This window comes from Orbicella faveolata, unplaced genomic scaffold (assembly GCF_042242905.1).
Source record: "Orbicella faveolata isolate gen_17 unplaced genomic scaffold, um_ofav_v1 contig_1, whole genome shotgun sequence".
In the NCBI taxonomy this organism is placed as follows: domain Eukaryota; kingdom Metazoa; phylum Cnidaria; class Anthozoa; order Scleractinia; family Merulinidae; genus Orbicella; species Orbicella faveolata.
The window spans coordinates 15,130,606-15,157,385 of record NW_028301536.1 but is presented as its reverse complement, the minus strand read 5'-3'; the positions used below and the strand labels follow the sequence as shown (position 1 = coordinate 15,157,385).

Here is a 26,780-nt window from a genome sequence, read left to right as displayed (position 1 = left end):
GACCAAAAAATGGCCGAGCCCATACAAGAGAGGTCGCCGGTTAATAGGGTTTCTATTTACAGTATTTTACTGACAACAATTTCGGGACTTTGAGGGGTGGTCAATTAATAGAGGCTCGACCGTAAATCTAACTGGTCTAAAAAGATAATTGATCCGCATTGTAAGTAACCCACGCCAAGTGTATCGTGCAAAAATAACTGAACACCTGTTGACAAGAAAAAGACCACGATAAAAAAAATAACAGAACAGATTAGGACCGATCGACAAACTAACTTCTTTCAAGGCGAGTTATACAAGAAGTGTGAAAATCTCTGAAGAGAATTTGAAAGTAATAATAGTAGTAAACTTTATTTGAGTGTTAATCGTTATAGTGTTTCTCACATCAATTGGTGGCACTAACTACTTTCACAACTATAAAATTTTGAACTACAATTCTTGTTGATTTAAAAATGTTATGTATACAAATTACAAAATCAAAATGAGAGAAAAATTACACAGGGTTTCTAGTAGATAAAAGCCCGCTTCAATACCTAAAACACACTCGATTTCCTGTTAGCTTGCGCACAAGTAACAATTCTTGCACCCAGCATCTTCAATCCACGTCATCAAGTCTCTTTGCCGAATGTTGACCTATTTATACCTTTCTGTTAAAATCTGGTATCTGGTCTACTGCACTATAAGGTTACACAAATACATTGGGAGAAATAAATATACACCTGAGAGAAAACGAGAAACAAAACCCAAGCCATATTAGAACAGACGAAACAACTTCTATAGGGCTAGTTATACAAGAAATGTGAAAAAACTTTGAAAATTTATGTCTTGACCTCTTTATACGCTTCTGTTATAGTCTGGCACCACAACGTACTCATTTTGCACTTCGTACTTCGCTCGGAGAGAGTCGATCTCAGGTCGGCGACTCTTCGCGGTCAACAAAGACGCATTAGCCTTCTTGGCCCGCCAGTAACATAAACCGGCCACAATTAACGCCAGAACAATCACGCCAGCCAACATTCCGATCAAGATATCAGGGTGCTGGATTTTACTGGCCCTAGCTGACTTCTTCCCAAGCTTCTCTTCTTTCTGAACATTGACGCTCGGCATAACTGTTCAAAATAGTAAAATGTTCGGTTATCTTCGTTGTTTTCCGGACATTGATATCTTCGGAAAGTGGTCGGAAATCTTCGGAAAATCGTCAAAAACGCGTTATTAGTATGTTTAATATATAGAATCAGCTTAGTCTAAACGCGGAGCACCTGATTGCAATAATAACCATAAAGGGAAAAGAGGATTTGTTTTTTTTGGATCAGAAACTCAAAAATTATCAACTGAGAGCATGTAATTGTTCATCGTGTGGTTTAGCTATTTTTTCCGGTTAAAACTGAACAACCAATACCCAATAAGCGTAACCAAGATTGATATATTACGTACGCAATACATCAGGGACTTTCCAAGCGATGATTGTGCGAAAAACATGTGAGAAGAAAAGTAAACAACGCGCCAGGGGTTAATTTGCGCTGAAATTTTGCCTTTGCACGTACTCCCTCGTTCTCCCCCAGAGTAATAGCATGACTTGAGCCTGTGATTCAATCGAAAACCAGTCCTTAAAACACGCGACTTTCATGAGCTCTGAGCCTGAGCCCGCTATATGGTCACGTGATACTTGTCAGCGGATACCTTGTTTTGACAGCTGTCAGTTAACGATGGATGCCTAGTATCAAAGATGTACCTATGGTAATGGTACTACTCTCTTATTTTTCAAGGTATTGGGCTTGGCGTGTGTACGTAGGTGCGGACAGTCACGTGACAACCAGAATTTTTTAGATCGATGGGTTACCAAATTTTCTAAGGTATGGGGCTCTGCTATAAAATATTCAAAATAACACGTGGTAGCTTGCAGATATGGAATTCTCTTCTTGTGATATCGAGTTGAACACTCGAAGAGAAATCCCAGATCTACGCGCGTCCATGTATTATTATTTTCTATCAACACTTCTGCTGTCAGTAGGAGTATCCAGCCGCGGGTAATGAGTTTTCAGCAGCAAAAGTTCAACTTGACTAATTGGTGTTTGATTTTGTACTTACCATTCGTGGCATTTTCGTTCTTCTGCGGGACATTTTGTTCTTGTTTGTCTGTTTAACATGATAAAAAGTAAATCAAACTATATGGATTGTATCATCGTGGGTAAAATATTTAGCCAAGAAAAACCTTCATCAGATTCTCATATTCACTCTTTGAGTCAGGAAATTACATTAAAATGGAATAATCATTTCAGCTACGTAATGAACACCCAAACTTGGTTCTTTCCACATGCTTTCCGTAATCCTCTTTAATCTTGCCCAATTTTGGTCCGAGTAATGCGCTTGCGACTTCTTCACTGTTTCGTTTTTCTATTAATATTGCTTTACTCTTTGACCCATGCCTGGGATCTTCTCAGAAGGCAGAAAAAAGCCAAAAGAATTCCGAAAGTGAGAAAACTGTGCTACTCATTTAGAATTAGCAATGATTACTTACCGTTCAGTCTGTGAACAATGACGTAGGCCAGCTCCACGGCGTAACCCGCCGCATTTCCCACAATGCAAGTGTATTTTCCTTCGTCCTTCTTTGTTACATTAACCAAAGTCAGCTTCATTCCATGGAAATCAAACTTGTCGTTGGTTTGTGGCAAAACTAAATGTTGGTTTGAATCTTGTGCGTTCTGTTTGATAACTTCGTAGTGTGGATGTTCGATTGTACTGTTGGTCGTACCGTTTGAAGGAGATGAATACCATCGCAGCCACTGGAAATGAGGCATCGAATCACTTAACGCTTTACACAATAAAGTGGCGTTTTCGCCCTCATAAACCGTCACGTTATTCATCGGCAGAACCACTGGCTCAGCTCTAGCTCGTTCTAAGAGAGTTAAAGAGGCTAACGTTAATATCACATACCTTTGAACTTGTAACTTAAAAGCGAAAATGAATTACTACACTCTTGGTGATCACTATCAGTAATATAGCGGGCACCACCCTTAAAAGCTTCAAAAGCAATAACTATAACGCTTGTAAAACTAGAGACAAAAAAGTGGCCATGAGTAATGTAATAAACTGACTAGCAAAGTACTCATAACAGGAGAGGATGAAAGCTAAGAGAGCCAGTTAGCCTCATTCCCAAGATAATCCCTTTCGAGTAATTTTTAGCCATGATACCCAGTTTTGCCGGGGTAATGTTATACACTGGACTTGTTTTTTCATTTTTTCAACCTCCACGAAATTTGGTAAGAAATAGTAGCTCAAAGACACACGGGAAAGAGAGCTAAGGGAAATGACAGATCACTTATAGTCTATCCAGAACGTAAATCTTACCATGAACATCCACATAATAAGCATGGTTGATCCATCCATACGCGTTGCTCACATTACAGGTATACTTCCCGGTGTCAGTTGGTAGCAAGTCCTTCATTTTTAGCATGAGCGTCCACGGACGCAGTCTCCTGCCACCTTTTCTCTCCAGAAACCGCGCCCCGTCTTTATACCATGTCACGGTAGGACGGGGATGCCCATCAGCAGAACAGTCCAGCTTCACTGAGTTGCCGACTGGTGCTGTAAGGACGCTACGCGATAGCTTATCCGGTGGTACTGTGAATTTCGGAGCAGCTGACAAGCAGTGAATAACCACGATTAGTAGAATCTTACTAGTATACTAATTATTAATTATTAGATAAGTATTTTGTAGTTAGGTGTCCCGAATTAGTGTACATTGTATGCTATCGACTTCGACACATTAATAAAGTTTGTATCTTATCTTATCAAATGGCGAAATCTGATTGGCTTCGTTATCATACACTATAAGCAAATCGTGTGAGTGGTCTATTCCGAATTCCTGCATAACTGATTTGCCCTTAAACTAATAACTTTTACTTTCTAGCCTAAATCTACACACCACCCAAACAATTCCTAAGAAATATTTTTTTAGATTTGATCAAAAGGTATTTTTTCACGGTTTTCTATATTTTTGCCCCACACCCGCGCTGCTTATTATAAAGCCGAAGGGCTTAAGTGAAGTATGGATAAAGGATTTAACTTTAAATTATCACTGTGCGATGCCTTTAAAACAAAAACCCTATTCGCATCTTCTTGTCCCCTCCAACGTATCGATATTTCTGGCATTTTGTTCCACATTTTCTTCTAAACTTAAGGAAATTTCTCTCGAATTCAACTTTTGTGCTTTCACGGTCTAAAGTCATGTGTTCAAGTATAAGAAACGAAACAAACCAAAAAAGAAACGCGGATATTGAAGATTAGAGACGGATTTCAAGCAGTTCTCCCAATGAGGTTGACTATTTCTGCGACATTTGCTATCCGTTAGGTGGCCCCGTTAAAGAAAATTTATTGTATGGCTAGCTCCTTGAGCGGGCAAGATGAATTAAATCCTGCGCTGTGATTGGCTACCCGAGCGGGCATGATGGAGTTATCTTGCCCGCTCGGGACTACCCGCCGTGTCCCGCAAGAAAAATTTCCCCGAAAGCCACATAATAAATCCTTAATTGACCAAGCTTGTTCGGTCAACATGGCTGGATATTGGCCTCGTTCTTCTTCTTCCTCGTTCTTCGATCCATAAACACGCAGAAAAAAAAAGAACGTGGCCAATATCCAGCCATCTTGACCGAACAAGTTTGATCAATAACCCATATATCTTGGCAAGGTTTGATCCGTCAATAATTTGCTTTGATTGAAAAATAGAGTGGCGGATCCCAGAAAGAGGTCGAGTGGCCTAGGTCCACACCCTATAATTTGAGGAAAAACGGAGAGGCGAAGAATTTTCAGACCGGTACTCCGAAAGTGAGAAAACTGTGCTACTCATCAGTTCAGAATTAGCAATGATTACTTACCGTTCAGTCTGTGAACAATGATGTAGGCTTGTTCAACGGCGTAACCCACCGCATTTCCCACAATGCAAGTGTATTTTCCTTCGTCCTTCTTTGTTACATTAACCAAAGTCAGCTTCATTCCATGGAAATCAAACTTGTTGTTGGTTTGTGGCAAAACTAAATGTTGGTTTGAATCTTGTGCGTTCTGTTTGATAACTTCGTAGTGTGGATGTTCGATTGTACTGTTGGTCGTACCGTTTGAAGGAGATGAATACCATCGCAGCCACTGGAAATGAGGCATCGAATCACTTAACGCTATACACAATAAAGTGGCGTTTTCGCCCTCATAAACCGTCACGTTATCCATCGGCTGAACCACTGGCTCAGCTCTAGCTCGTTCTAAGAGAGTTAAAGAGGCTAACGTTAATATCACATACCTTTGAACTTGTAACTTAAAAGCGAAAATGAATTACTACACTCTTGGTGATCACTATCAGTAATATAGCGGGCACCACCCTTAAAAGCTTCAAAAGCAATAACTATAACGCTTGTAAAACTAGAGACAAAAAAGTGGCCATGAGTAATGTAATAAACTGACTAGCAAAGTACTCATAACAGGAGAGGATGAAAGCTAAGAGAGCCAGTTAGCCTCATTCCCAAGATAATCCCTTTCGAGTAATTTTTAGCCATGATACCCAGTTTTGCCGGGGTAATGTTATACACTGGACGTTGTTTTTTCATTTTTTCAACCTCCACGAAATTTGGTAAGAAATAGTAGCTCAAAGACACACGGGAAAGAGAGCTAAGGGAAATGACAGATCACTTATAGTCTATCCAGAACGTAAATCTTACCATGAACATCCACATAATAAGCATGGTTGATCCATCCATACGCGTTGCTCACATTACAGGTATACTTCCCGGTGTCAGTTGGTAGCAAGTCCTTCATTTTTAGCATGAGCGTCCACGGACGCAGTCTCCTGCCACCTTTTCTCTCCAGAAACCGCGCCCCGTCTTTATACCATGTCACGGTAGGACGGGGATGCCCATCAGCAGAACAGTCCAGCTTCACTGAGTTGCCGACTGGTGCTGTAAGGACGCTACGCGATAGCTTATCCGGTGGTACTGTGAATTTCGGAGCAGCTGACAAGCAGTGAATAACCACGATTAGTAGAATCTTACTAGTATACTAATTATTAATTATTAGATAAGTATTTTGTAGTTAGGTGTCCCGAATTAGTGTACATTGTATGCTATCGACTTCGACACATTAATAAAGTTTGTATCTTATCTTATCAAATGGCGAAATCTGATTGGCTTCGTTATCATACACTATAAGCAAATCGTGTGAGTGGTCTATTCCGAATTCCTGCATAACTGATTTGCCCTTAAACTAATAACTTTTACTTTCTAGCCTAAATCTACACACCACCCAAACAATTCCTAAGAAATATTTTTTTAGATTTGATCAAAAGGTATTTTTTCACGGTTTTCTATATTTTTGCCCCACACCCGCGCTGCTTATTATAAAGCCGAAGGGCTTAAGTGAAGTATGGATAAAGGATTTAACTTTAAATTATCACTGTGCGATGCCTTTAAAACAAAAACCCTATTCGCATCTTCTTGTCCCCTCCAACGTATCGATATTTCTGGCATTTTGTTCCACATTTTCTTCTAAACTTAAGGAAATTTCTCTCGAATTCAACTTTTGTGCTTTCACGGTCTAAAGTCATGTGTTCAAGTATAAGAAACGAAACAAACCAAAAAAGAAACGCGGATATTGAAGATTAGAGACGGATTTCAAGCAGTTCTCCCAATGAGGTTGACTATTTCTGCGACATTTGCTATCCGTTAGGTGGCCCCGTTAAAGAAAATTTATTGTATGGCTAGCTCCTTGAGCGGGCAAGATGAATTAAATCCTGCGCTGTGATTGGCTACCCGAGCGGGCATGATGGAGTTATCTTGCCCGCTCGGGACTACCCGCCGTGTCCCGCAAGAAAAATTTCCCCGAAAGCCACATAATAAATCCTTAATTGACCAAGCTTGTTCGGTCAACATGGCTGGATATTGGCCTCGTTCTTCTTCTTCCTCGTTCTTCGATCCATAAACACGCAGAAAAAAAAAGAACGTGGCCAATATCCAGCCATCTTGACCGAACAAGTTTGATCAATAACCCATATATCTTGGCAAGGTTTGATCCGTCAATAATTTGCTTTGATTGAAAAATAGAGTGGCGGATCCCAGAAAGAGGTCGAGTGGCCTAGGTCCACACCCTATAATTTGAGGAAAAACGGAGAGGCGAAGAATTTTCAGACCGGTACTCCGAAAGTGAGAAAACTGTGCTACTCATCAGTTCAGAATTAGCAATGATTACTTACCGTTCAGTCTGTGAACAATGATGTAGGCTTGTTCAACGGCGTAACCCACCGCATTTCCCACAATGCAAGTGTATTTTCCTTCGTCCTTCTTTGTTACATTAACCAAAGTCAGCTTCATTCCATGGAAATCAAACTTGTTGTTGGTTTGTGGCAAAACTAAATGATCGTTTGAATCTTGTGCGTTCTGTTTGATAACTTCGTAGTGTGGATGTTCGATTGTACTGTTGGTCGTACCGTTTGAAGGAGATGAATACCATCGCAGCCACTGGAAATGAGGCATCGAATCACTTAACGCTATACACAATAAAGTGGCGTTTTCGCCCTCATAAACCGTCACGTTATCCATCGGCTGAACCACTGGCTCAGCTCTAGCTCGTTCTAAGAGAGTTAAAGAGGCTAACGTTAATATCACATACCTTTGAACTTGTAACTTAAAAGCGAAAATGAATTACTACACTCTTGGTGATCACTATCAGTAATATAGCGGGCACCACCCTTAAAAGCTTCAAAAGCAATAACTATAACGCTTGTAAAACTAGAGACAAAAAAGTGGCCATGAGTAATGTAATAAACTGACTAGCAAAGTACTCATAACAGGAGAGGATGAAAGCTAAGAGAGCCAGTTAGCCTCATTCCCAAGATAATCCCTTTCGAGTAATTTTTAGCCATGATACCCAGTTTTGCCGGGGTAATGTTATACACTGGACGTTGTTTTTTCATTTTTTCAACCTCCACGAAATTTGGTAAGAAATAGTAGCTCAAAGACACACGGGAAAGAGAGCTAAGGGAAATGACAGATCACTTATAGTCTATCCAGAACGTAAATCTTACCATGAACATCCACATAATAAGCATGGTTGATCCATCCATACGCGTTGCTCACATTACAGGTATACTTCCCGGTGTCAGTTGGTAGCAAGTCCTTCATTTTTAGCATGAGCGTCCACGGACGCAGTCTCCTGCCACCTTTTCTCTCCAGAAACCGCGCCCCGTCTTTATACCATGTCACGGTAGGACGGGGATGCCCATCAGCAGAACAGTCCAGCTTCACTGAGTTGCCGACTGGTGCTGTAAGGACGCTACGCGATAGCTTATCCGGTGGTACTGTGAATTTCGGAGCAGCTGACAAGCAGTGAATAACCACGATTAGTAGAATCTTACTAGTATACTAATTATTAATTATTAGATAAGTATTTTGTAGTTAGGTGTCCCGAATTAGTGTACATTGTATGCTATCGACTTCGACACATTAATAAAGTTTGTATCTTATCTTATCAAATGGCGAAATCTGATTGGCTTCGTTATCATACACTATAAGCAAATCGTGTGAGTGGTCTATTCCGAATTCCTGCATAACTGATTTGCCCTTAAACTAATAACTTTTACTTTCTAGCCTAAATCTACACACCACCCAAACAATTCCTAAGAAATATTTTTTTAGATTTGATCAAAAGGTATTTTTTCACGGTTTTCTATATTTTTGCCCCACACCCGCGCTGCTTATTATAAAGCCGAAGGGCTTAAGTGAAGTATGGATAAAGGATTTAACTTTAAATTATCACTGTGCGATGCCTTTAAAACAAAAACCCTATTCGCATCTTCTTGTCCCCTCCAACGTATCGATATTTCTGGCATTTTGTTCCACATTTTCTTCTAAACTTAAGGAAATTTCTCTCGAATTCAACTTTTGTGCTTTCACGGTCTAAAGTCATGTGTTCAAGTATAAGAAACGAAACAAACCAAAAAAGAAACGCGGATATTGAAGATTAGAGACGGATTTCAAGCAGTTCTCCCAATGAGGTTGACTATTTCTGCGACATTTGCTATCCGTTAGGTGGCCCCGTTAAAGAAAATTTATTGTATGGCTAGCTCCTTGAGCGGGCAAGATGAATTAAATCCTGCGCTGTGATTGGCTACCCGAGCGGGCATGATGGAGTTATCTTGCCCGCTCGGGACTACCCGCCGTGTCCCGCAAGAAAAATTTCCCCGAAAGCCACATAATAAATCCTTAATTGACCAAGCTTGTTCGGTCAACATGGCTGGATATTGGCCTCGTTCTTCTTCTTCCTCGTTCTTCGATCCATAAACACGCAGAAAAAAAAAGAACGTGGCCAATATCCAGCCATCTTGACCGAACAAGTTTGATCAATAACCCATATATCTTGGCAAGGTTTGATCCGTCAATAATTTGCTTTGATTGAAAAATAGAGTGGCGGATCCCAGAAAGAGGTCGAGTGGCCTAGGTCCACACCCTATAATTTGAGGAAAAACGGAGAGGCGAAGAATTTTCAGACCGGTACTCCGAAAGTGAGAAAACTGTGCTACTCATCAGTTCAGAATTAGCAATGATTACTTACCGTTCAGTCTGTGAACAATGATGTAGGCTTGTTCAACGGCGTAACCCACCGCATTTCCCACAATGCAAGTGTATTTTCCTTCGTCCTTCTTTGTTACATTAACCAAAGTCAGCTTCATTCCATGGAAATCAAACTTGTTGTTGGTTTGTGGCAAAACTAAATGTTGGTTTGAATCTTGTGCGTTCTGTTTGATAACTTCGTAGTGTGGATGTTCGATTGTACTGTTGGTCGTACCGTTTGAAGGAGATGAATACCATCGCAGCCACTGGAAATGAGGCATCGAATCACTTAACGCTATACACAATAAAGTGGCGTTTTCGCCCTCATAAACCGTCACGTTATCCATCGGCTGAACCACTGGCTCAGCTCTAGCTCGTTCTAAGAGAGTTAAAGAGGCTAACGTTAATATCACATACCTTTGAACTTGTAACTTAAAAGCGAAAATGAATTACTACACTCTTGGTGATCACTATCAGTAATATAGCGGGCACCACCCTTAAAAGCTTCAAAAGCAATAACTATAACGCTTGTAAAACTAGAGACAAAAAAGTGGCCATGAGTAATGTAATAAACTGACTAGCAAAGTACTCATAACAGGAGAGGATGAAAGCTAAGAGAGCCAGTTAGCCTCATTCCCAAGATAATCCCTTTCGAGTAATTTTTAGCCATGATACCCAGTTTTGCCGGGGTAATGTTATACACTGGACGTTGTTTTTTCATTTTTTCAACCTCCACGAAATTTGGTAAGAAATAGTAGCTCAAAGACACACGGGAAAGAGAGCTAAGGGAAATGACAGATCACTTATAGTCTATCCAGAACGTAAATCTTACCATGAACATCCACATAATAAGCATGGTTGATCCATCCATACGCGTTGCTCACATTACAGGTATACTTCCCGGTGTCAGTTGGTAGCAAGTCCTTCATTTTTAGCATGAGCGTCCACGGACGCAGTCTCCTGCCACCTTTTCTCTCCAGAAACCGCGCCCCGTCTTTATACCATGTCACGGTAGGACGGGGATGCCCATCAGCAGAACAGTCCAGCTTCACTGAGTTGCCGACTGGTGCTGTAAGGACGCTACGCGATAGCTTATCCGGTGGTACTGTGAATTTCGGAGCAGCTGACAAGCAGTGAATAACCACGATTAGTAGAATCTTACTAGTATACTAATTATTAATTATTAGATAAGTATTTTGTAGTTAGGTGTCCCGAATTAGTGTACATTGTATGCTATCGACTTCGACACATTAATAAAGTTTGTATCTTATCTTATCAAATGGCGAAATCTGATTGGCTTCGTTATCATACACTATAAGCAAATCGTGTGAGTGGTCTATTCCGAATTCCTGCATAACTGATTTGCCCTTAAACTAATAACTTTTACTTTCTAGCCTAAATCTACACACCACCCAAACAATTCCTAAGAAATATTTTTTTAGATTTGATCAAAAGGTATTTTTTCACGGTTTTCTATATTTTTGCCCCACACCCGCGCTGCTTATTATAAAGCCGAAGGGCTTAAGTGAAGTATGGATAAAGGATTTAACTTTAAATTATCACTGTGCGATGCCTTTAAAACAAAAACCCTATTCGCATCTTCTTGTCCCCTCCAACGTATCGATATTTCTGGCATTTTGTTCCACATTTTCTTCTAAACTTAAGGAAATTTCTCTCGAATTCAACTTTTGTGCTTTCACGGTCTAAAGTCATGTGTTCAAGTATAAGAAACGAAACAAACCAAAAAAGAAACGCGGATATTGAAGATTAGAGACGGATTTCAAGCAGTTCTCCCAATGAGGTTGACTATTTCTGCGACATTTGCTATCCGTTAGGTGGCCCCGTTAAAGAAAATTTATTGTATGGCTAGCTCCTTGAGCGGGCAAGATGAATTAAATCCTGCGCTGTGATTGGCTACCCGAGCGGGCATGATGGAGTTATCTTGCCCGCTCGGGACTACCCGCCGTGTCCCGCAAGAAAAATTTCCCCGAAAGCCACATAATAAATCCTTAATTGACCAAGCTTGTTCGGTCAACATGGCTGGATATTGGCCTCGTTCTTCTTCTTCCTCGTTCTTCGATCCATAAACACGCAGAAAAAAAAAGAACGTGGCCAATATCCAGCCATCTTGACCGAACAAGTTTGATCAATAACCCATATATCTTGGCAAGGTTTGATCCGTCAATAATTTGCTTTGATTGAAAAATAGAGTGGCGGATCCCAGAAAGAGGTCGAGTGGCCTAGGTCCACACCCTATAATTTGAGGAAAAACGGAGAGGCGAAGAATTTTCAGACCGGTACTCCGAAAGTGAGAAAACTGTGCTACTCATCAGTTCAGAATTAGCAATGATTACTTACCGTTCAGTCTGTGAACAATGATGTAGGCTTGTTCAACGGCGTAACCCACCGCATTTCCCACAATGCAAGTGTATTTTCCTTCGTCCTTCTTTGTTACATTAACCAAAGTCAGCTTCATTCCATGGAAATCAAACTTGTTGTTGGTTTGTGGCAAAACTAAATGTTGGTTTGAATCTTGTGCGTTCTGTTTGATAACTTCGTAGTGTGGATGTTCGATTGTACTGTTGGTCGTACCGTTTGAAGGAGATGAATACCATCGCAGCCACTGGAAATGAGGCATCGAATCACTTAACGCTATACACAATAAAGTGGCGTTTTCGCCCTCATAAACCGTCACGTTATCCATCGGCTGAACCACTGGCTCAGCTCTAGCTCGTTCTAAGAGAGTTAAAGAGGCTAACGTTAATATCACATACCTTTGAACTTGTAACTTAAAAGCGAAAATGAATTACTACACTCTTGGTGATCACTATCAGTAATATAGCGGGCACCACCCTTAAAAGCTTCAAAAGCAATAACTATAACGCTTGTAAAACTAGAGACAAAAAAGTGGCCATGAGTAATGTAATAAACTGACTAGCAAAGTACTCATAACAGGAGAGGATGAAAGCTAAGAGAGCCAGTTAGCCTCATTCCCAAGATAATCCCTTTCGAGTAATTTTTAGCCATGATACCCAGTTTTGCCGGGGTAATGTTATACACTGGACGTTGTTTTTTCATTTTTTCAACCTCCACGAAATTTGGTAAGAAATAGTAGCTCAAAGACACACGGGAAAGAGAGCTAAGGGAAATGACAGATCACTTATAGTCTATCCAGAACGTAAATCTTACCATGAACATCCACATAATAAGCATGGTTGATCCATCCATACGCGTTGCTCACATTACAGGTATACTTCCCGGTGTCAGTTGGTAGCAAGTCCTTCATTTTTAGCATGAGCGTCCACGGACGCAGTCTCCTGCCACCTTTTCTCTCCAGAAACCGCGCCCCGTCTTTATACCATGTCACGGTAGGACGGGGATGCCCATCAGCAGAACAGTCCAGCTTCACTGAGTTGCCGACTGGTGCTGTAAGGACGCTACGCGATAGCTTATCCGGTGGTACTGTGAATTTCGGAGCAGCTGACAAGCAGTGAATAACCACGATTAGTAGAATCTTACTAGTATACTAATTATTAATTATTAGATAAGTATTTTGTAGTTAGGTGTCCCGAATTAGTGTACATTGTATGCTATCGACTTCGACACATTAATAAAGTTTGTATCTTATCTTATCAAATGGCGAAATCTGATTGGCTTCGTTATCATACACTATAAGCAAATCGTGTGAGTGGTCTATTCCGAATTCCTGCATAACTGATTTGCCCTTAAACTAATAACTTTTACTTTCTAGCCTAAATCTACACACCACCCAAACAATTCCTAAGAAATATTTTTTTAGATTTGATCAAAAGGTATTTTTTCACGGTTTTCTATATTTTTGCCCCACACCCGCGCTGCTTATTATAAAGCCGAAGGGCTTAAGTGAAGTATGGATAAAGGATTTAACTTTAAATTATCACTGTGCGATGCCTTTAAAACAAAAACCCTATTCGCATCTTCTTGTCCTCTCCAACGTATCGATATTTCTGGCATTTTGTTCCACATTTTCTTCTAAACTTAAGGAAATTTCTCTCGAATTCAACTTTTGTGCTTTCACGGTCTAAAGTCATGTGTTCAAGTATAAGAAACGAAACAAACCAAAAAAGAAACGCGGATATTGAAGATTAGAGACGGATTTCAAGCAGTTCTCCCAATGAGGTTGACTATTTCTGCGACATTTGCTATCCGTTAGGTGGCCCCGTTAAAGAAATATCTTGGCAAGGTTTGATCCGTCAATAATTTGCTTGGATTGAAAAATAGGGTGACGGATCCCAGAGAGAGGTCGAGTGGCCTAGGTCCACACCCTATAATTTGAAGAAAAACGGAGAGACGAAGAATTTTCAGACCGGTACTCTTGCGTCATCAATCTCATATGCCAGTCTGGATCCACCACTGCACTGATCTTACAGTTATCCGACCACTTAGGAAAGTAGTCGGAAATCTTCGGAAAATCTTCGAAAACGGCGTTATTAGTATGTTTTATATATAGATTCAGCTTAGCCTAAACGCGGAGCTCCTGATTGCAATAATAACCAAAAATAAAAAGAGGATTTGTTTTTCTTGGATCAGAAGCTCAAAAGTTATCATTAATGAGCATGTAATTGTTCGGCGTGTGGTTTCGTTATTTTTTCCAGCTAAAACCGAACAACCAATACCCAATAAGCGTAACCAAGATTGATATATTACAAACGCAATGTATCAGGGACTTTCCAAGCGATGATTGTGCGAGAAACATGTGGGAAGAAAAGTAAACAACGCGCCAGGGGTTAATTTGCGCTGAAATTTTGCCTTTGCACGTACTCCCTCGTTCTCCCCGAGAGTAATAACTTGACTTGAACCTGCGATTCAATGGAAAACCAGTACAACACGCGACCTTCATGAGCTCTGCCGAGCCCGCTATATGGTCACGTGATAATCACGTGTAATCGGATACCTTGTTTTGACAGCGCTCTGTTAACATGGATGCCCAGTACCAAAGATGTACCTATGGTTAAAGTGCTACTCTCCTATTTTTTTACAGTATTGAACTTGGCTTACGGACAGTCACGTAAGAACCAACATTTTTTAGATCGATCGGTTACCAAATTTTCTAAGGTATGGGGCTCCGCTATAAAATATACAAAATAGCACATACAGATATGGAATGGCGTTTTCGCCCTCAAAAACCGTTACGTTATCCATCGTCAGAACCACTGGCTCACGACGAACTCGTTCTAAGAGAGTTAAAGAGGCTAACTTTAATATCACATAGCCTTGAACTTGTAAAATGAATTGCTACACTCTTGGTGATCACCGTCAGTAATAGATCGTGCGATACCCTTGAAAGCGGCAAAAGCAATAAATATAACTCTTGTAATACTAGAAACAAAGAAGTGGCCGTGACTAATGCAATAAATTGACTAGTAAAGTATTTATAACAAGAGAGGATGAAGGCTAAGAGAGCCAGTTAGCCTCATTAGCAAGATAATCCCTTTCGAGTTATTTTTAGCCATGATACCCAGTTCCCCCGGGGTAATGTTATGCGTTGTTTGTTCATTTTTTTTCAACTTCTACGAAATTAAAATTAGTTAAAAGAAATGTTGTATGTTAATGCTCCCTGCAAGGCAGGGGATTTTTCTATTTGTTGTCTGCCGGCAAACACAACAAGCTATAGGCAGTGGCTATAGAGCAGGCGTTAATCCCTAATACTGGTGAAGTCAAAACTTGTCATCACCGCACGTTGTCAGCTGAAAGCACGTTCTACAGCTTACTATTATGAATTATTGAAACTGTCGAATACAGAATTAAAAATTTTTCACTGAACACAACAACAACTTTATCACATCCCAGAGTGAAGAGAAATTTACAAGGCCACACCAAAGCAAAAATGATATGCGTGAAGGCTACCCGAAATAACCGTAGAGTTAAAAATGACAGGCAGCCAGTTAAAAGAAAATATATTTTACAACAGACACGCCGCAACATGGAATCTATTTGTTACACTAAGAAGGCTGGTAATACAACCACTCTAGCGTGCCGGTTGAAAATCAAAATGTTCAGATCATTGTGTTTGAATGTTTAACGGTTAGTACATGACCTCTTGCCTAACAAAAAAACCGGCTGAACTTATAGCTCAGACCAAAACTGGTATAGTAAGGCCCAGGCCTACTCTAATATTATAATGTTAACTTACTTCCAACAAAAAGCTGCAAAGTATACGTATTTCTTCCGCAGTCATTCTCAGCTACACACGTGTAATATCCAGCGTCGTCTTTTTGAACTCCCTTTATCTTTAAGTATTTGTTCAATTTGAGTCTCGTCCTCGGATGGTCCGATAGACTAATTGTCTTGTTATTCTTAAGCCAAGTAGTGATTACACCATTTTTTTTAACCTGGCAAGGGAGTCGAACATCCTTTCCTGCGATGACGTCAACAACCTTAGGCACGTTTCCTGTCTTATCACGGATGTCAGGAACTGAAAGAAAAAAAACACTGATAAGACATATCTGTGGAATAGGCAAACCGCCTTTCATTTTCACTCCTATGCTTCCCTTTGTTGAGCAGATTTCTAGCGAATGTTGACACGCAATGTTACTTGCAAATGCATTTAATTTCAGACATAAAATCTCATAGAACAGTTTTGTTTAGGAAATTGTCTCGACCAGGATACTGCAAAATATTTGCCGAATCAAAACACGGAGTTAATCCCGAATCTAGAAGCTTAACTGAGCTCTCAAACTGTTTTTTTCTTCATTCCTTCATTCGTTTCTTCCTGCTTACTTGCTTTCTTGCTTACCTATCTAACTTTAGGTAATGTCACCCGGCGCTTATTTCAGCCACTTGAGCTCTAAAACGACACATATTTGAAGAGGCTTACAGGCATCGATGCAGCAGCCAACCGTAAAACGGTCGATCCAGAAAACATGTCCGCTCAGGAGAGCAGGATGTGAGCTTGTACAAGACTACTGCAGTGTTTTTCTTTCTGTGGCTGCCACCAAGATTGAGGAAATTTCCACCTACGGGAGATTTTCGTCCGCGGGAGTCCAACTGAACTCGAGTTCGAGGTAAGGGACAGTGAAATAGAAGCGCGATGTAAGATCGGAAGTTACTGAGTCATTTCTAGACTGCAAGCAGTTTATTTGTTTTCCTTAGTTTTTCGCAAAAAAAAAGCAAAACGACGGAAAAATTTAGCAACAAGCGACTTCGTGCTCCCCATCTCTCTTTCACCTTCCATTTCCTCCCTAGTTTTCTCAGTCATCTATTAAAAAGTAATCGAGAAAGGTCAATGGGGGACGCCAAGGAGTTCTTTTCGATGGAAAAATCGAAATGATGTAAGCTAAAACCTGCAGTTTAATGATCACATTTTTCACTTCAACTTTCGATATTTCAGACAAAGTATATACTCAAAGCAACTGTTACAAACGGAAACGGAAGTGCGTGATGCCGAGCTCAGACGATCAGCTATCGCCATGGCATTTCCGCTGAAGAAAGTGTGGACACCGAATACAGGGATGGCGGAGCGTTCTCATTTTAGTCTTGCTTACTCTACCTCTCTTGACATTATTTCCCCATGAACGGTAAATATAGCGTCTCTTCGAGTAAAATGATTCTCTTAATCGCTTGGCATTTCCAAACCAACATAGAATTCTCTGAAAGGTTTGAATAGGACTTTCCGCTGAAAATCTGTTGAAATTTCAGACTGGTGGGCTAAAGGTTCAACTGAGAGGGGGACATTGGGGGTTCTGAACACCGCAATATCGCAAAAAATTTCGGCAAATATCGCAATATAGCGAAGACCGCCACACCTCAATAACAAGTCGAAACTGGACGTCATACTGAAACCAGTACTCTATATGTCAAGTTTAAAACATTACTAACACGGGATAACAATAAGAAATTTGTTAATGAACGTCAAGTCAGGTCATTTTAGATTTAGACAAAATAAGTAACATCCATTGGCGTGTTGGCCAACAATTATGGAGGATAATTTTTAATACCGTCCAAAATGCTGAAAAACCGCATTCCGCAGGTTCGGAGAATACTGCAATACCGCAATTCGAGATTAAAATTACCGAATACCGCAATAAAAATCGTCCAATACCGCAACACAATGTCCCCCTCAACTGAAGATCATAGCTTACTAACCTGCGCATGGCTGTGCTTCGCAGTTTAGTACAAGAACCAGAACGAACACCAACAACGCTTTCGACAGGAAACGAAGAATCATCGCACTAGAATTGGACCTTGCATGAACAGCTCGACTTCTCCCTGCTTGGAATGAAGAAAGCGAACATCGAGAGTCGGTCAAAATTGAGTTCTAGATAACGATTATTAACTACATCTTTTACTGATTTCAATCACAATTCAGAACACAAAAGGGCAACATCGCTAAAGGTTTCCGGCTGATTTGCGTGAATTCCATGCCACTTCATACGTGAATCAATTACTAGAACTGAAGCTAGAAATCCAGATAAGTTCTTTAGAGGACAGTTATATAGCGGATTACAAAGTTCTTCTAGCCTACCTGTTTAGTCTGTCAGTCCCGGGAATTCAGTGTCAACCCAGAAAATCAGATTACCGCCTTTTACACTTATATTGGCATTAGACCAGGGGAACTGAATACCTTTTTGCATGGCGGAAGTTGAGGGTTGACGTATGACTGACAGTTCCGGCGTAACTCTAACCCTTCGTGGTGTTCATGACCTTGCCACACGCAAACTCACGACATGAACTGGCTCAACTCCAACTGCTAATGTAGATTTATCACGTACACACTTAAAAACATTTGTAACTGGCAAAGCCACCCAAGTCATTAGTCATACTCTCCCAAGCTACCTATATGAGCCTCCCGGCCGGAAACATTTGGTGGGGGGTGTGCGGCCAGCTTCCCAAAACCCTTACCAAAATCTTCGATTTTCCACCATTTATGACCTGATCAAAAATTTCATACCCTATTTATGACCGTTACGGCTGGCACAGCTGCCCTAAACATAATTTATGAAGGGCTTTTGTTGATGGTCTTATCAATAAGGATGAAAAACGACCTGTCTGCTTTCTTGGCTAACGTATTATCTCCTCTTGCAGGTAACTCGAACTTCACAGTGAAGAACTCAACTGACTTCGCCTCCACTATCGCCAGTGAAGAGATCCAGGACCACGAGATCATGGTGTCATTCGACGTAGAGTCACTGTTTACCAATGTACCGATCGAGGGCGCCGTACAAGCCGCGCTACAAAAAATGGAGAACGACGCAGGCCTGGCTGATCGCACGACACTTACACCAGTTCAAATCGCGGACCTCTTGGGGACCGTTCATTTTTTACGAGGGAGGGGGGCCTGGTGGGATTTGGGAAGCACGATTTGAAAATCGCATGACCCCCCCTCAGCTTATCAATTTTTTAACATGGCCCCCCCTTATAGCGGTCATTTTTTGGGATGACCCCCCCCCCTAAAAGAAAATTAAACAAACAATTTCTAGATTTCAACTTTTTTAATATTTCTCTATAATCCCCCTACTTCACGTTATTGTGCTCACTATGAAGACAATATTTACAATCCCTATACTACAGAGAGCTGTTGTTTAAAAGAGAAGTCAATTTCGGATCTCCTAGTTATGGCTCGCCCTGAGCGTGTGGCATTTGGCCTCTCATTGGCATCTTCCTCATCTGAATTAATGAATGCAAGAATGACGTCACCTGAGTCATCTTCTCCCCCAGAGTCAATAGCATCACTCTCATACTCATCATTGTCACTTTCATCCGTTTCACTGCTGTCAGCACTTGCTCTGTTGTCATTTTGTGTCAATGTCCTGGCATTTCTCAATGTTGGTTGGCCAGCTCTGAGAGGACTCTTCTGCTGCAAGCATGAATGTCTTACAATTGCCTTTACTTTCTCACTCTTGCTGCTTTTCAAATGCTGTTTCAGCCCGTGGTGGTTCAAGTACTTGTTTAGTTCTGGAACACGTAGCCTTTTAAGCTTGGTTAGATCTTCGCACAACTCAGTCCAAGGATAATCCTCATATGATTTACCTTTTGCGTCCCTACTTAACTTTGCCTTTTCTTCTGCTCTCTTTTTCCTTTTAAATTCCAGCACTTCAAGATGCTGAAGATAATCCACCACAAACTTTGATTTGACAATAAACTTATCTGCAAATAGAGCAACGCTCTCTGGGTGAGAGCACAGAGCAATGGTGGAAAAGTTGAATGTCATATTGAAAGATGTAAAGGAACACGATTCCACACTCTTTCAGTCCAATGGGCTTGCTTTAAAGCAGGGCGAAGAATTTGCCCACAGTTTTAATATAAAACAGATCAAAGGTATAGAAGCTAAGTTGACGAAGGTCACGCAGGACATGGAAGCACTAGAAAATAAGAAGAGCAATTACAACAGCATATTCAAGGGCATACTCAAACAGCACATCAACAAAAGGAGAAGGAAAAAAGAAAACCACAGAAAGTCAAATGAAAGAAAGAAGAAGCGGACTGAAAACAACGTCCAACGAGTTTATGGAATCTGTGTTGGAAACCCGCTAGGAAATGATCTTCCACAATGCCTTGTGTACCCTCTTAGAACGGCCGTCCCGGAAGAGTGTATTAAAGTTGAGGATGTTGCCACGTCGTTATTTAGAAGAGATGGGCCATAGATCGCACAGCTCTTGGAAGGGAATTATTTCACCAATGCTGCAAGAAGCAGAATCACCACCAACCTTGAGCAGGAAGTCAGAGATTATGTTTACACCTTCATGTACCCTGAAGAGTACACCCTGACGGCAAGCATTGCTGCTTCTTGCAGCATTGGTGAAAGAGACTCCCATAGTAGCACAAACGGCGACGAACAACTCGACGACAACGAAGATGAAGATGAGTGCCAGTGAAAGTTGCATTCGAAAATAACAGTGTTAAATACTTCTTTTCAGTAGCTGCAAATGCTTTTTGTCGTCAAACGGTTTTTTAAAGCAGAAGGAAAGTTTGTAATAAATTTGTATCCTGCCTTCTATGTTTATTCTATAGCAATTTTTTTGATATTCAAACATTATGCCATTTTAAAGTTTTACTAAAATATTTCACGTGACCCCCCCTTTTTCCCTTATTTTTTTGGGGTGGCCCCCCCTCGAAAGCCATTTTTTTCGCATGGCCCCCCCCCCAAATCCCACCAGCCCCCCCTACCTTATAAAAAATGAATGGTCCCTTGGATTTCGTATTAAGATCTACTTACTTCCAGTACAACGGATCGATTTACGAACAACGAGACGGCGCAGCCATGGGGAGCCCTGTATCCGCGGTTATTGCTAATCTCTACATGGAGATATTTGAAGAACAAGCAATAGAGTCCGCACCTTGCAAGCCTAAGATCTGGAAACGGTACGTAGATGATACTTTCACCATCCTGGATCGGGATAGAGTTGATGTCTTCCTGCAACACCTGAACAGTCAACAACCCTCAATCCTTTTCACCATGGAGATCGAGAACAACAGCAAGATCGCCTTTCTCGACACGTCAGTTTATAGAGACCCTGATGGCCGCCTTACCACCAGTGTCTACAGGAAACCAACACATACTGATCAGTACCTAGCGTATGATTCACACCACCCTCAGTCAGTAAAGCGCGGTATTGCGAAGTGTCTGTACGACCGGGCTAAACGTCTCGTGACCAAACCATCAGTAATCGCTGGAGAGAAGAAACATCTGTCATCTGTACTTGTTTCTAACGGATATCCCTCCTCTTTTGTACAGAAGATCACAAAGGCACAAACAACCCCAAGAGGAGAGCCTATCGCGGAATTTAAATCCACGTCCATTTTACCTTATGTCCAAGGAGTTTCGGAGTCTCTCCGCCGCTGCCTAGAACAACCAGGCATTCGCACCGTCTTTAAGTCCGACACGACACTTCGGCCACACTTAGTGCGACCAAAGGACACTGTCAACCCGGCTAAACAAGATGGTGTTGTCTACAGGATTCCCTGTGAGTGCGGCAAAGTCTACATCGGGGAAACAGGGAGATCTATGCAGGAGAGGATCAAAGAACACGACAGGGATATACGACTCGCCCGTACCCAGACCTTCGCCGTTTCTGAACACACCCACGAGACCGGCCACTATCCTATCTGGAATGATGTCAAGTTTATTGATTGAGATCCTCACTGGTACACACGTAGGGTCAAGGAAGCTATTCACATAAGACTTCACCCTAATAACATCAACAGGGATAGTGGAATCGAAATTCCTGAAGCATGGATACCCACGATCAAGAAACACAACAACAGGAGAACGGTACAACAGCGGACCGCTGAGGGAACAGCTACTCGCCGGAACAATGGAACAATAGGAGGATCGAAATGCACCAATCACAGGCGACCTTTGTGATTTAAATGATACCGTGCAATCAGTCGACCTTATCGCCTCAAGAAGACTAGCAGTAAGCAGTCGAAACGTCGCGATCGACATCTCAAGTGACTACATCGTGAGACAAACGATAATACACTTTATTATGAAAAAGTAACTTCTTATCACAAAAAACCATACTTAATTCTAGAGAGCAAAAACCATACTCTACTTATGACCAAAATAGTCAAAAATGGTATCCTATTTATGACCAAAACGGAAAGGGCTAAAAACCATACCCTTTGGGGCCGCATATACCTATATGCCATATAAGGGAGTTCCCCCTCCCACCCCCTTCCCGGAATGAGCCGCTCAAAAGGGTCGCGATTTTTGGACTTCTGATCTAGAACATATTCAAGACGTTTCATAGAACGGGGTAAAATCAGGATTCAAACGCAGGAAATCTTCGAAATATTTACGGAAGCAATTTTAAATTATACCTAAAGAATTTGCCAGAGACAGTTTGCTGGGTCAATAATATCAACAACTAAGAAATAAATTTTCAAACACAGGTTATTGTAGTTTACTAAATTTCGAGAATTGCCCATTTCAGGAGCCCATGGTATTGGGTTCCTTTCCATTCTATAAAGGAGTTTCAGTTTGAATGCAAATTCTTTCTACCAGGAGGTCTAAATTTGAAGGGCTTGGTGCTCGGGGCTTGGTGGCACTCATATAATTTCGTTCCCAGAGACCACAATAGGATGCAATAGTGTTGTTTGCAGGCGAGCCAGCGTTGGTTATAGCGGTTACCCTCTAGGCATCTTTAGCCTGCTTAGCAAGCGTTCCCCTACAAAGAGCTTTTCCGCATTAAGACCGCGCCTAAATTGGAGCGAGAACAAAAATTCGACGAAGCAGGGGGTGGTGCGCAGCCAAAATGCGGAAAAATTCTTTGTACGGGAACGTTTGCTACGCAGGCCAAGCATCTTCAGAAACCGTTCTCGAACTAAAAATCATAGGCACAATCAAACCGGAACCAGGATTTTCTGGTTGCGGTATTGCATTTCGTCAAGAACGTCGTGAGTATTCCGTGCTTTAGCTCTGGGGTCATGATTAGTATTTATAACCAACCTCATTCCCAGGGTCTCTCATCTTACCGTCTCCCGTTCCAGGAGGCGGTACGATGAGAGACCCTGGGAACGAGGTTGATTTATAACCAGGGTATCTAAAAGACGATAATGCTGCGGCACATTCCGTTGATAGTGACATATTTTACGCAGTGATTCATCTACCTGCGCGTTCCAAGACTTACATTAACGTATATTTCTTATAGTAAAGTGTAACGTAAAATCTGTCCTTGTATCTGTCAACCTCATGCATGATAACGCATCGATGACGAGGTGTGACAAGGGATCGTGACAAAAAAGCCCATGATAATGATCTGAACTGTGTTTGGACATAAACTTTACACATCAACCTCCCCTTTACCAGATCGCGAAAATCGAAAGGTGTGGAAATCGTGGGAGCAGAAATCTAGGACAGATGATATCTAGCAGAAACTCTAACTTATAAATTCTTATAAATTCTGTTCTGGTACGCATTAAATGTCTCTAGAATGTTGACAGACAGTGTCGAGGACGCGTCCATCGTGATATTGATGTGTGGAAATGCTAAAGCCTTAGCTTAAATTCATGTTTGGATGAAAAGGACTAGATCGTATCATGTATGAAATTAACGTGTTTTACGGTTTTCGTTTGTTTCAATTATTCTACAAGCTTTAGTAACGACGATTTCTCTTCACTGATTTAAAAATTCGACCAAGGAGGTGAGACTGCTAAGAAATGACCTACTAAGTTTTTAAAATTAAGATGTCACAATTAATCGTCCAGATTTACAAACTTTCACATACTGCATTAAGAACAAAAGCAAGAGTTGTGAAAGTCAAGCACGATCTCCTTCACATCGTTTTACAGGTAAATCAGAGCAAAACATAACCACTAAAATTCACGCGAAAAAAGGACGACGGCTCGACGGTGTGACATAGTAACATCCTCGCATTGTTCGTGGCGCAATGAACTCTGGTAAAAAGTGGCGCAGTACATTCTGGTTAAATGCAATGAATTCTGGTAAAAAGTGATGTATTCGAGAATTCGCACCCCCGTCTATATATTCTTCTTACATCCTGATTACTATGCTGCTGCTCGCTCCGCAACAACAACGGCAAAATTAACCAAGAATACCCCGCGGGACCTCCTCTCGGGGGATATACACAGCGGGAGCACCGTATTACTATATTAGGGCAAAATCTGTTACTTGCACAAAATTTTACAGAATATAGCCAGAGCGAGAAGCAAATGCGCACGAAATACCTTCAGTTACAGAGGCCACACATTGTAGAAACCACCAAAAGAAAACATTTGCCCAAATTTCTAGTTCAACAGTGCCCAAAAAATTTGAAGGCTTGTCCCGTGAACAACAACCAGGTAGCTTTCTATTTTCAGATCAACCAATTAGAACCACTGGTGTAAAATGGAACGCCGGGCCAGCAGACTGGAATTCATCTTGTCATTTTCGATCCTGGACGATGAGCAACCGTGAACGCCTTCCAAAAGAAATGAAGGATCACCTGGCGAAAGCATTCTATCCCGCTTGAAGATCCCAACTTTTTCCTGCTCGGAGTGTAGGGGAGACAGCGTACGAGTGTCCAATCTGAGCTCTCTGTTTACTGTTTGACACTGATGCACCTGGTAAAATAATCTCTTCCTGATTTTAATCTCGGTTAAAGAAAAATTGGACGATAACAGTATCACCGTGTTTTCATTTGCGTGACGTCGCAACAGAACAGTTCCTGTTAAAAAACTTATGTTCTACCGCCTGGCATTATGGATCATTTTCTTTATAAGCTACACTGTAACTTAGGGTACATCTATGCTTTAAAATAAGGAGGACCTCTGAATCACCAACAGCAAAGTTTTTATGGTACAGTCGAACCTCTATTAAGCGGCCAACCTTTATTTGGCGGCCAGCGGCCAAAGTCCTGCCGGGAAAAATTGTCAGCAAAAGCCTCTATTCAACGGCCACCTCTATAAAGCTGACGCGGCCAGCTTCTTGCCGTCCCAAGGGTGATTTTGTTGTGTTTTATACCTCTATTAAACGGCCGGGAAGATTTGAAGTTGGACGTTTTTAGCCAGATGAAGGTAAAGGAATGACAATATGGAATACTGTAAGCACACATTTTCACCAGTATTTAATTAAAACCATCACAAAACAAAGTCTCGAAGCGTTTTAGTTTGTTTGTATTGCACACGAGCCAGTGTTGGGTCGAAAGACAGGTCGCGTCTGTACGGGTAATTGTTTCGTTGGCTTTTGTTAACGTTGTGGGCCGTACTATAACCACCATTGTTCTGCTCTTCCTCCACTTACATTTGCTTGTACTTATATTTGATAAAATGAACACTGGGCCACGCCCAACGTTGTTTTCAGGTGACCCTCTATTAAACGGCCACCTCTATTAAGCGGCCAGTTGTCTCGTCCCCGAGAGTGGCCGCTTAATAGAGGCTAGACTGTATACAGAGAGAAACTTCATTCGTGTATCGATTGGGGAACAAGCCGGAAGCCCAGACAGGGCAACTGTTGACAACTGTTGACTCCTTGGCATTTAAAAAGCGATTCTTAGTTTTCGGAGTCGTTAATGATTAGGTGTGCACAAACACGTGTACACAACCATGCATGAACTCATTATTTCGCATTTGCAATCTAAGAAAGCCTCGTAAATTGTTTCATCAAGGCCATGCATTAGTTCTGCCTTCAATGCAGGATACAGCGAGCGTTACATCATTATCAAGTAAATACAGCAGTAAATAAACAGAAAAATTAAAAAGCAAAGTTGAAAGAGATGCCTTCGAGTGGCTCTTGCATAACTTACAAATTCTTAAATAGCCTACTAGCCCCTTAGGGATTCACGCCTAAAATACTTCTACATTTAACACGAATCATACATAGTGAACATACTCCAGTGTAATTAGCAAAACGTTACAAAATATATACTTCAAGACTACGCGCGAGACTCCAAATATCATCTATAATTCAGCGCAGTTAACAGGCTCTCTCCAATATAAAAAGAACCGTCACTTGGCGAACACTTTCACCTCTGGACTCTCTAACCCGTTCCTATTGTTCCCTTTCTCCAATTCCTCCCTCGCGGCCACCGCCCGGTAGAGTTCGTTCTTATTATAGAGCCTGTCTGTGTCAATGCGCCACACTTTACTCAAAACAATAATTCCCAGTACGTACAAAATCACATTAAAATTAAATCTACCAAAACTGGAGTGAGTCAAGAAGGTTTTTTGTTGGATGTGAACCACCAATGTAGACATTGAGTTTGTTAATGGTATAAAAAAATAAATGGAGAGGGCGCCAATACGGAAAACTTCTATTGAAACTGAAGTGAACACTCCAGTGCCTAGTTAGTCCCTATCGTGTACAACATTTATCATTTTGTACGTCATCATACCTTCAGTGAACAAAGCGCTCCTCAACTGAACACAAAATTAACCAGCCTAGCCATGTTTGAATATTATAGAGTTACAGATTGTAATATATTCCCCATTATATTGCCAGCTTGCTTTTAACTGAATTTTCCCTCATAAATTTAACTCACTCGGACCAATATGACACTGACAATCACTGTTACTCTGTATACGTTCTTTTTAAACATACTATATTACCAGTAAAATCATGTCATTTCTTTAATTCTTCTTACAAGATTTTGTGAATGAATAGCGTGTATGTTGCAGAGGTCGTCAACTACGCTCATACTTCAGTGAGACTGCAGTGCAAGTTTTTTAAGCTATCTTTTTATCATTTTGTTCAAAGAAGGCCCAGAACGAGAATTAAGT

At 41.2% G+C, this 26,780-nt stretch overlaps 1 protein-coding gene across 4 annotated transcripts in view; it reads right to left on the bottom strand.

The window, feature by feature from the left end:
- Positions 1–18,194, bottom strand: part of LOC110061253 (hemicentin-1-like) — a 29,256-nt gene extending 11,062 nt beyond the window's left edge. The window contains exons 1-15 of one of the 4 annotated variants that reach the window (XM_089291463.1): positions 18,088–18,185; positions 17,709–17,834; positions 15,757–16,038; positions 12,774–13,064; positions 11,943–12,320; positions 10,417–10,707; positions 9,586–9,963; positions 8,060–8,350; positions 7,229–7,606; positions 5,703–5,993; positions 4,872–5,249; positions 3,346–3,636; positions 2,516–2,893; positions 2,086–2,133; positions 322–1,106 (exon numbers count right to left, since the gene is read on the bottom strand). In XM_089291463.1, coding sequence (XP_089147589.1) covers positions 832–1,106; positions 2,086–2,133; positions 2,516–2,893; positions 3,346–3,636; positions 4,872–5,249; positions 5,703–5,993; positions 7,229–7,606; positions 8,060–8,350; positions 9,586–9,963; positions 10,417–10,707; positions 11,943–12,320; positions 12,774–13,064; positions 15,757–16,038; positions 17,709–17,790 — 4,032 coding nt within the window. In that variant the 5' untranslated portion in view covers positions 17,791–17,834; positions 18,088–18,185 and the 3' untranslated portion in view covers positions 322–831. Of the gene's footprint in view, positions 1–321; positions 1,183–2,085; positions 2,134–2,515; positions 2,894–3,345; positions 3,637–4,871; positions 5,250–5,702; positions 5,994–7,228; positions 7,607–8,059; positions 8,351–9,585; positions 9,964–10,416; positions 10,708–11,942; positions 12,321–12,773; positions 13,065–15,756; positions 16,039–17,708; positions 17,835–18,087 lie in introns of those variants that run through there. The other 3 variants (XM_089291468.1, XM_089291475.1, XM_089291472.1) reach the window with 3 other exon arrangements.
- Positions 18,195–26,780: the final 8,586 nt, after the last annotated feature.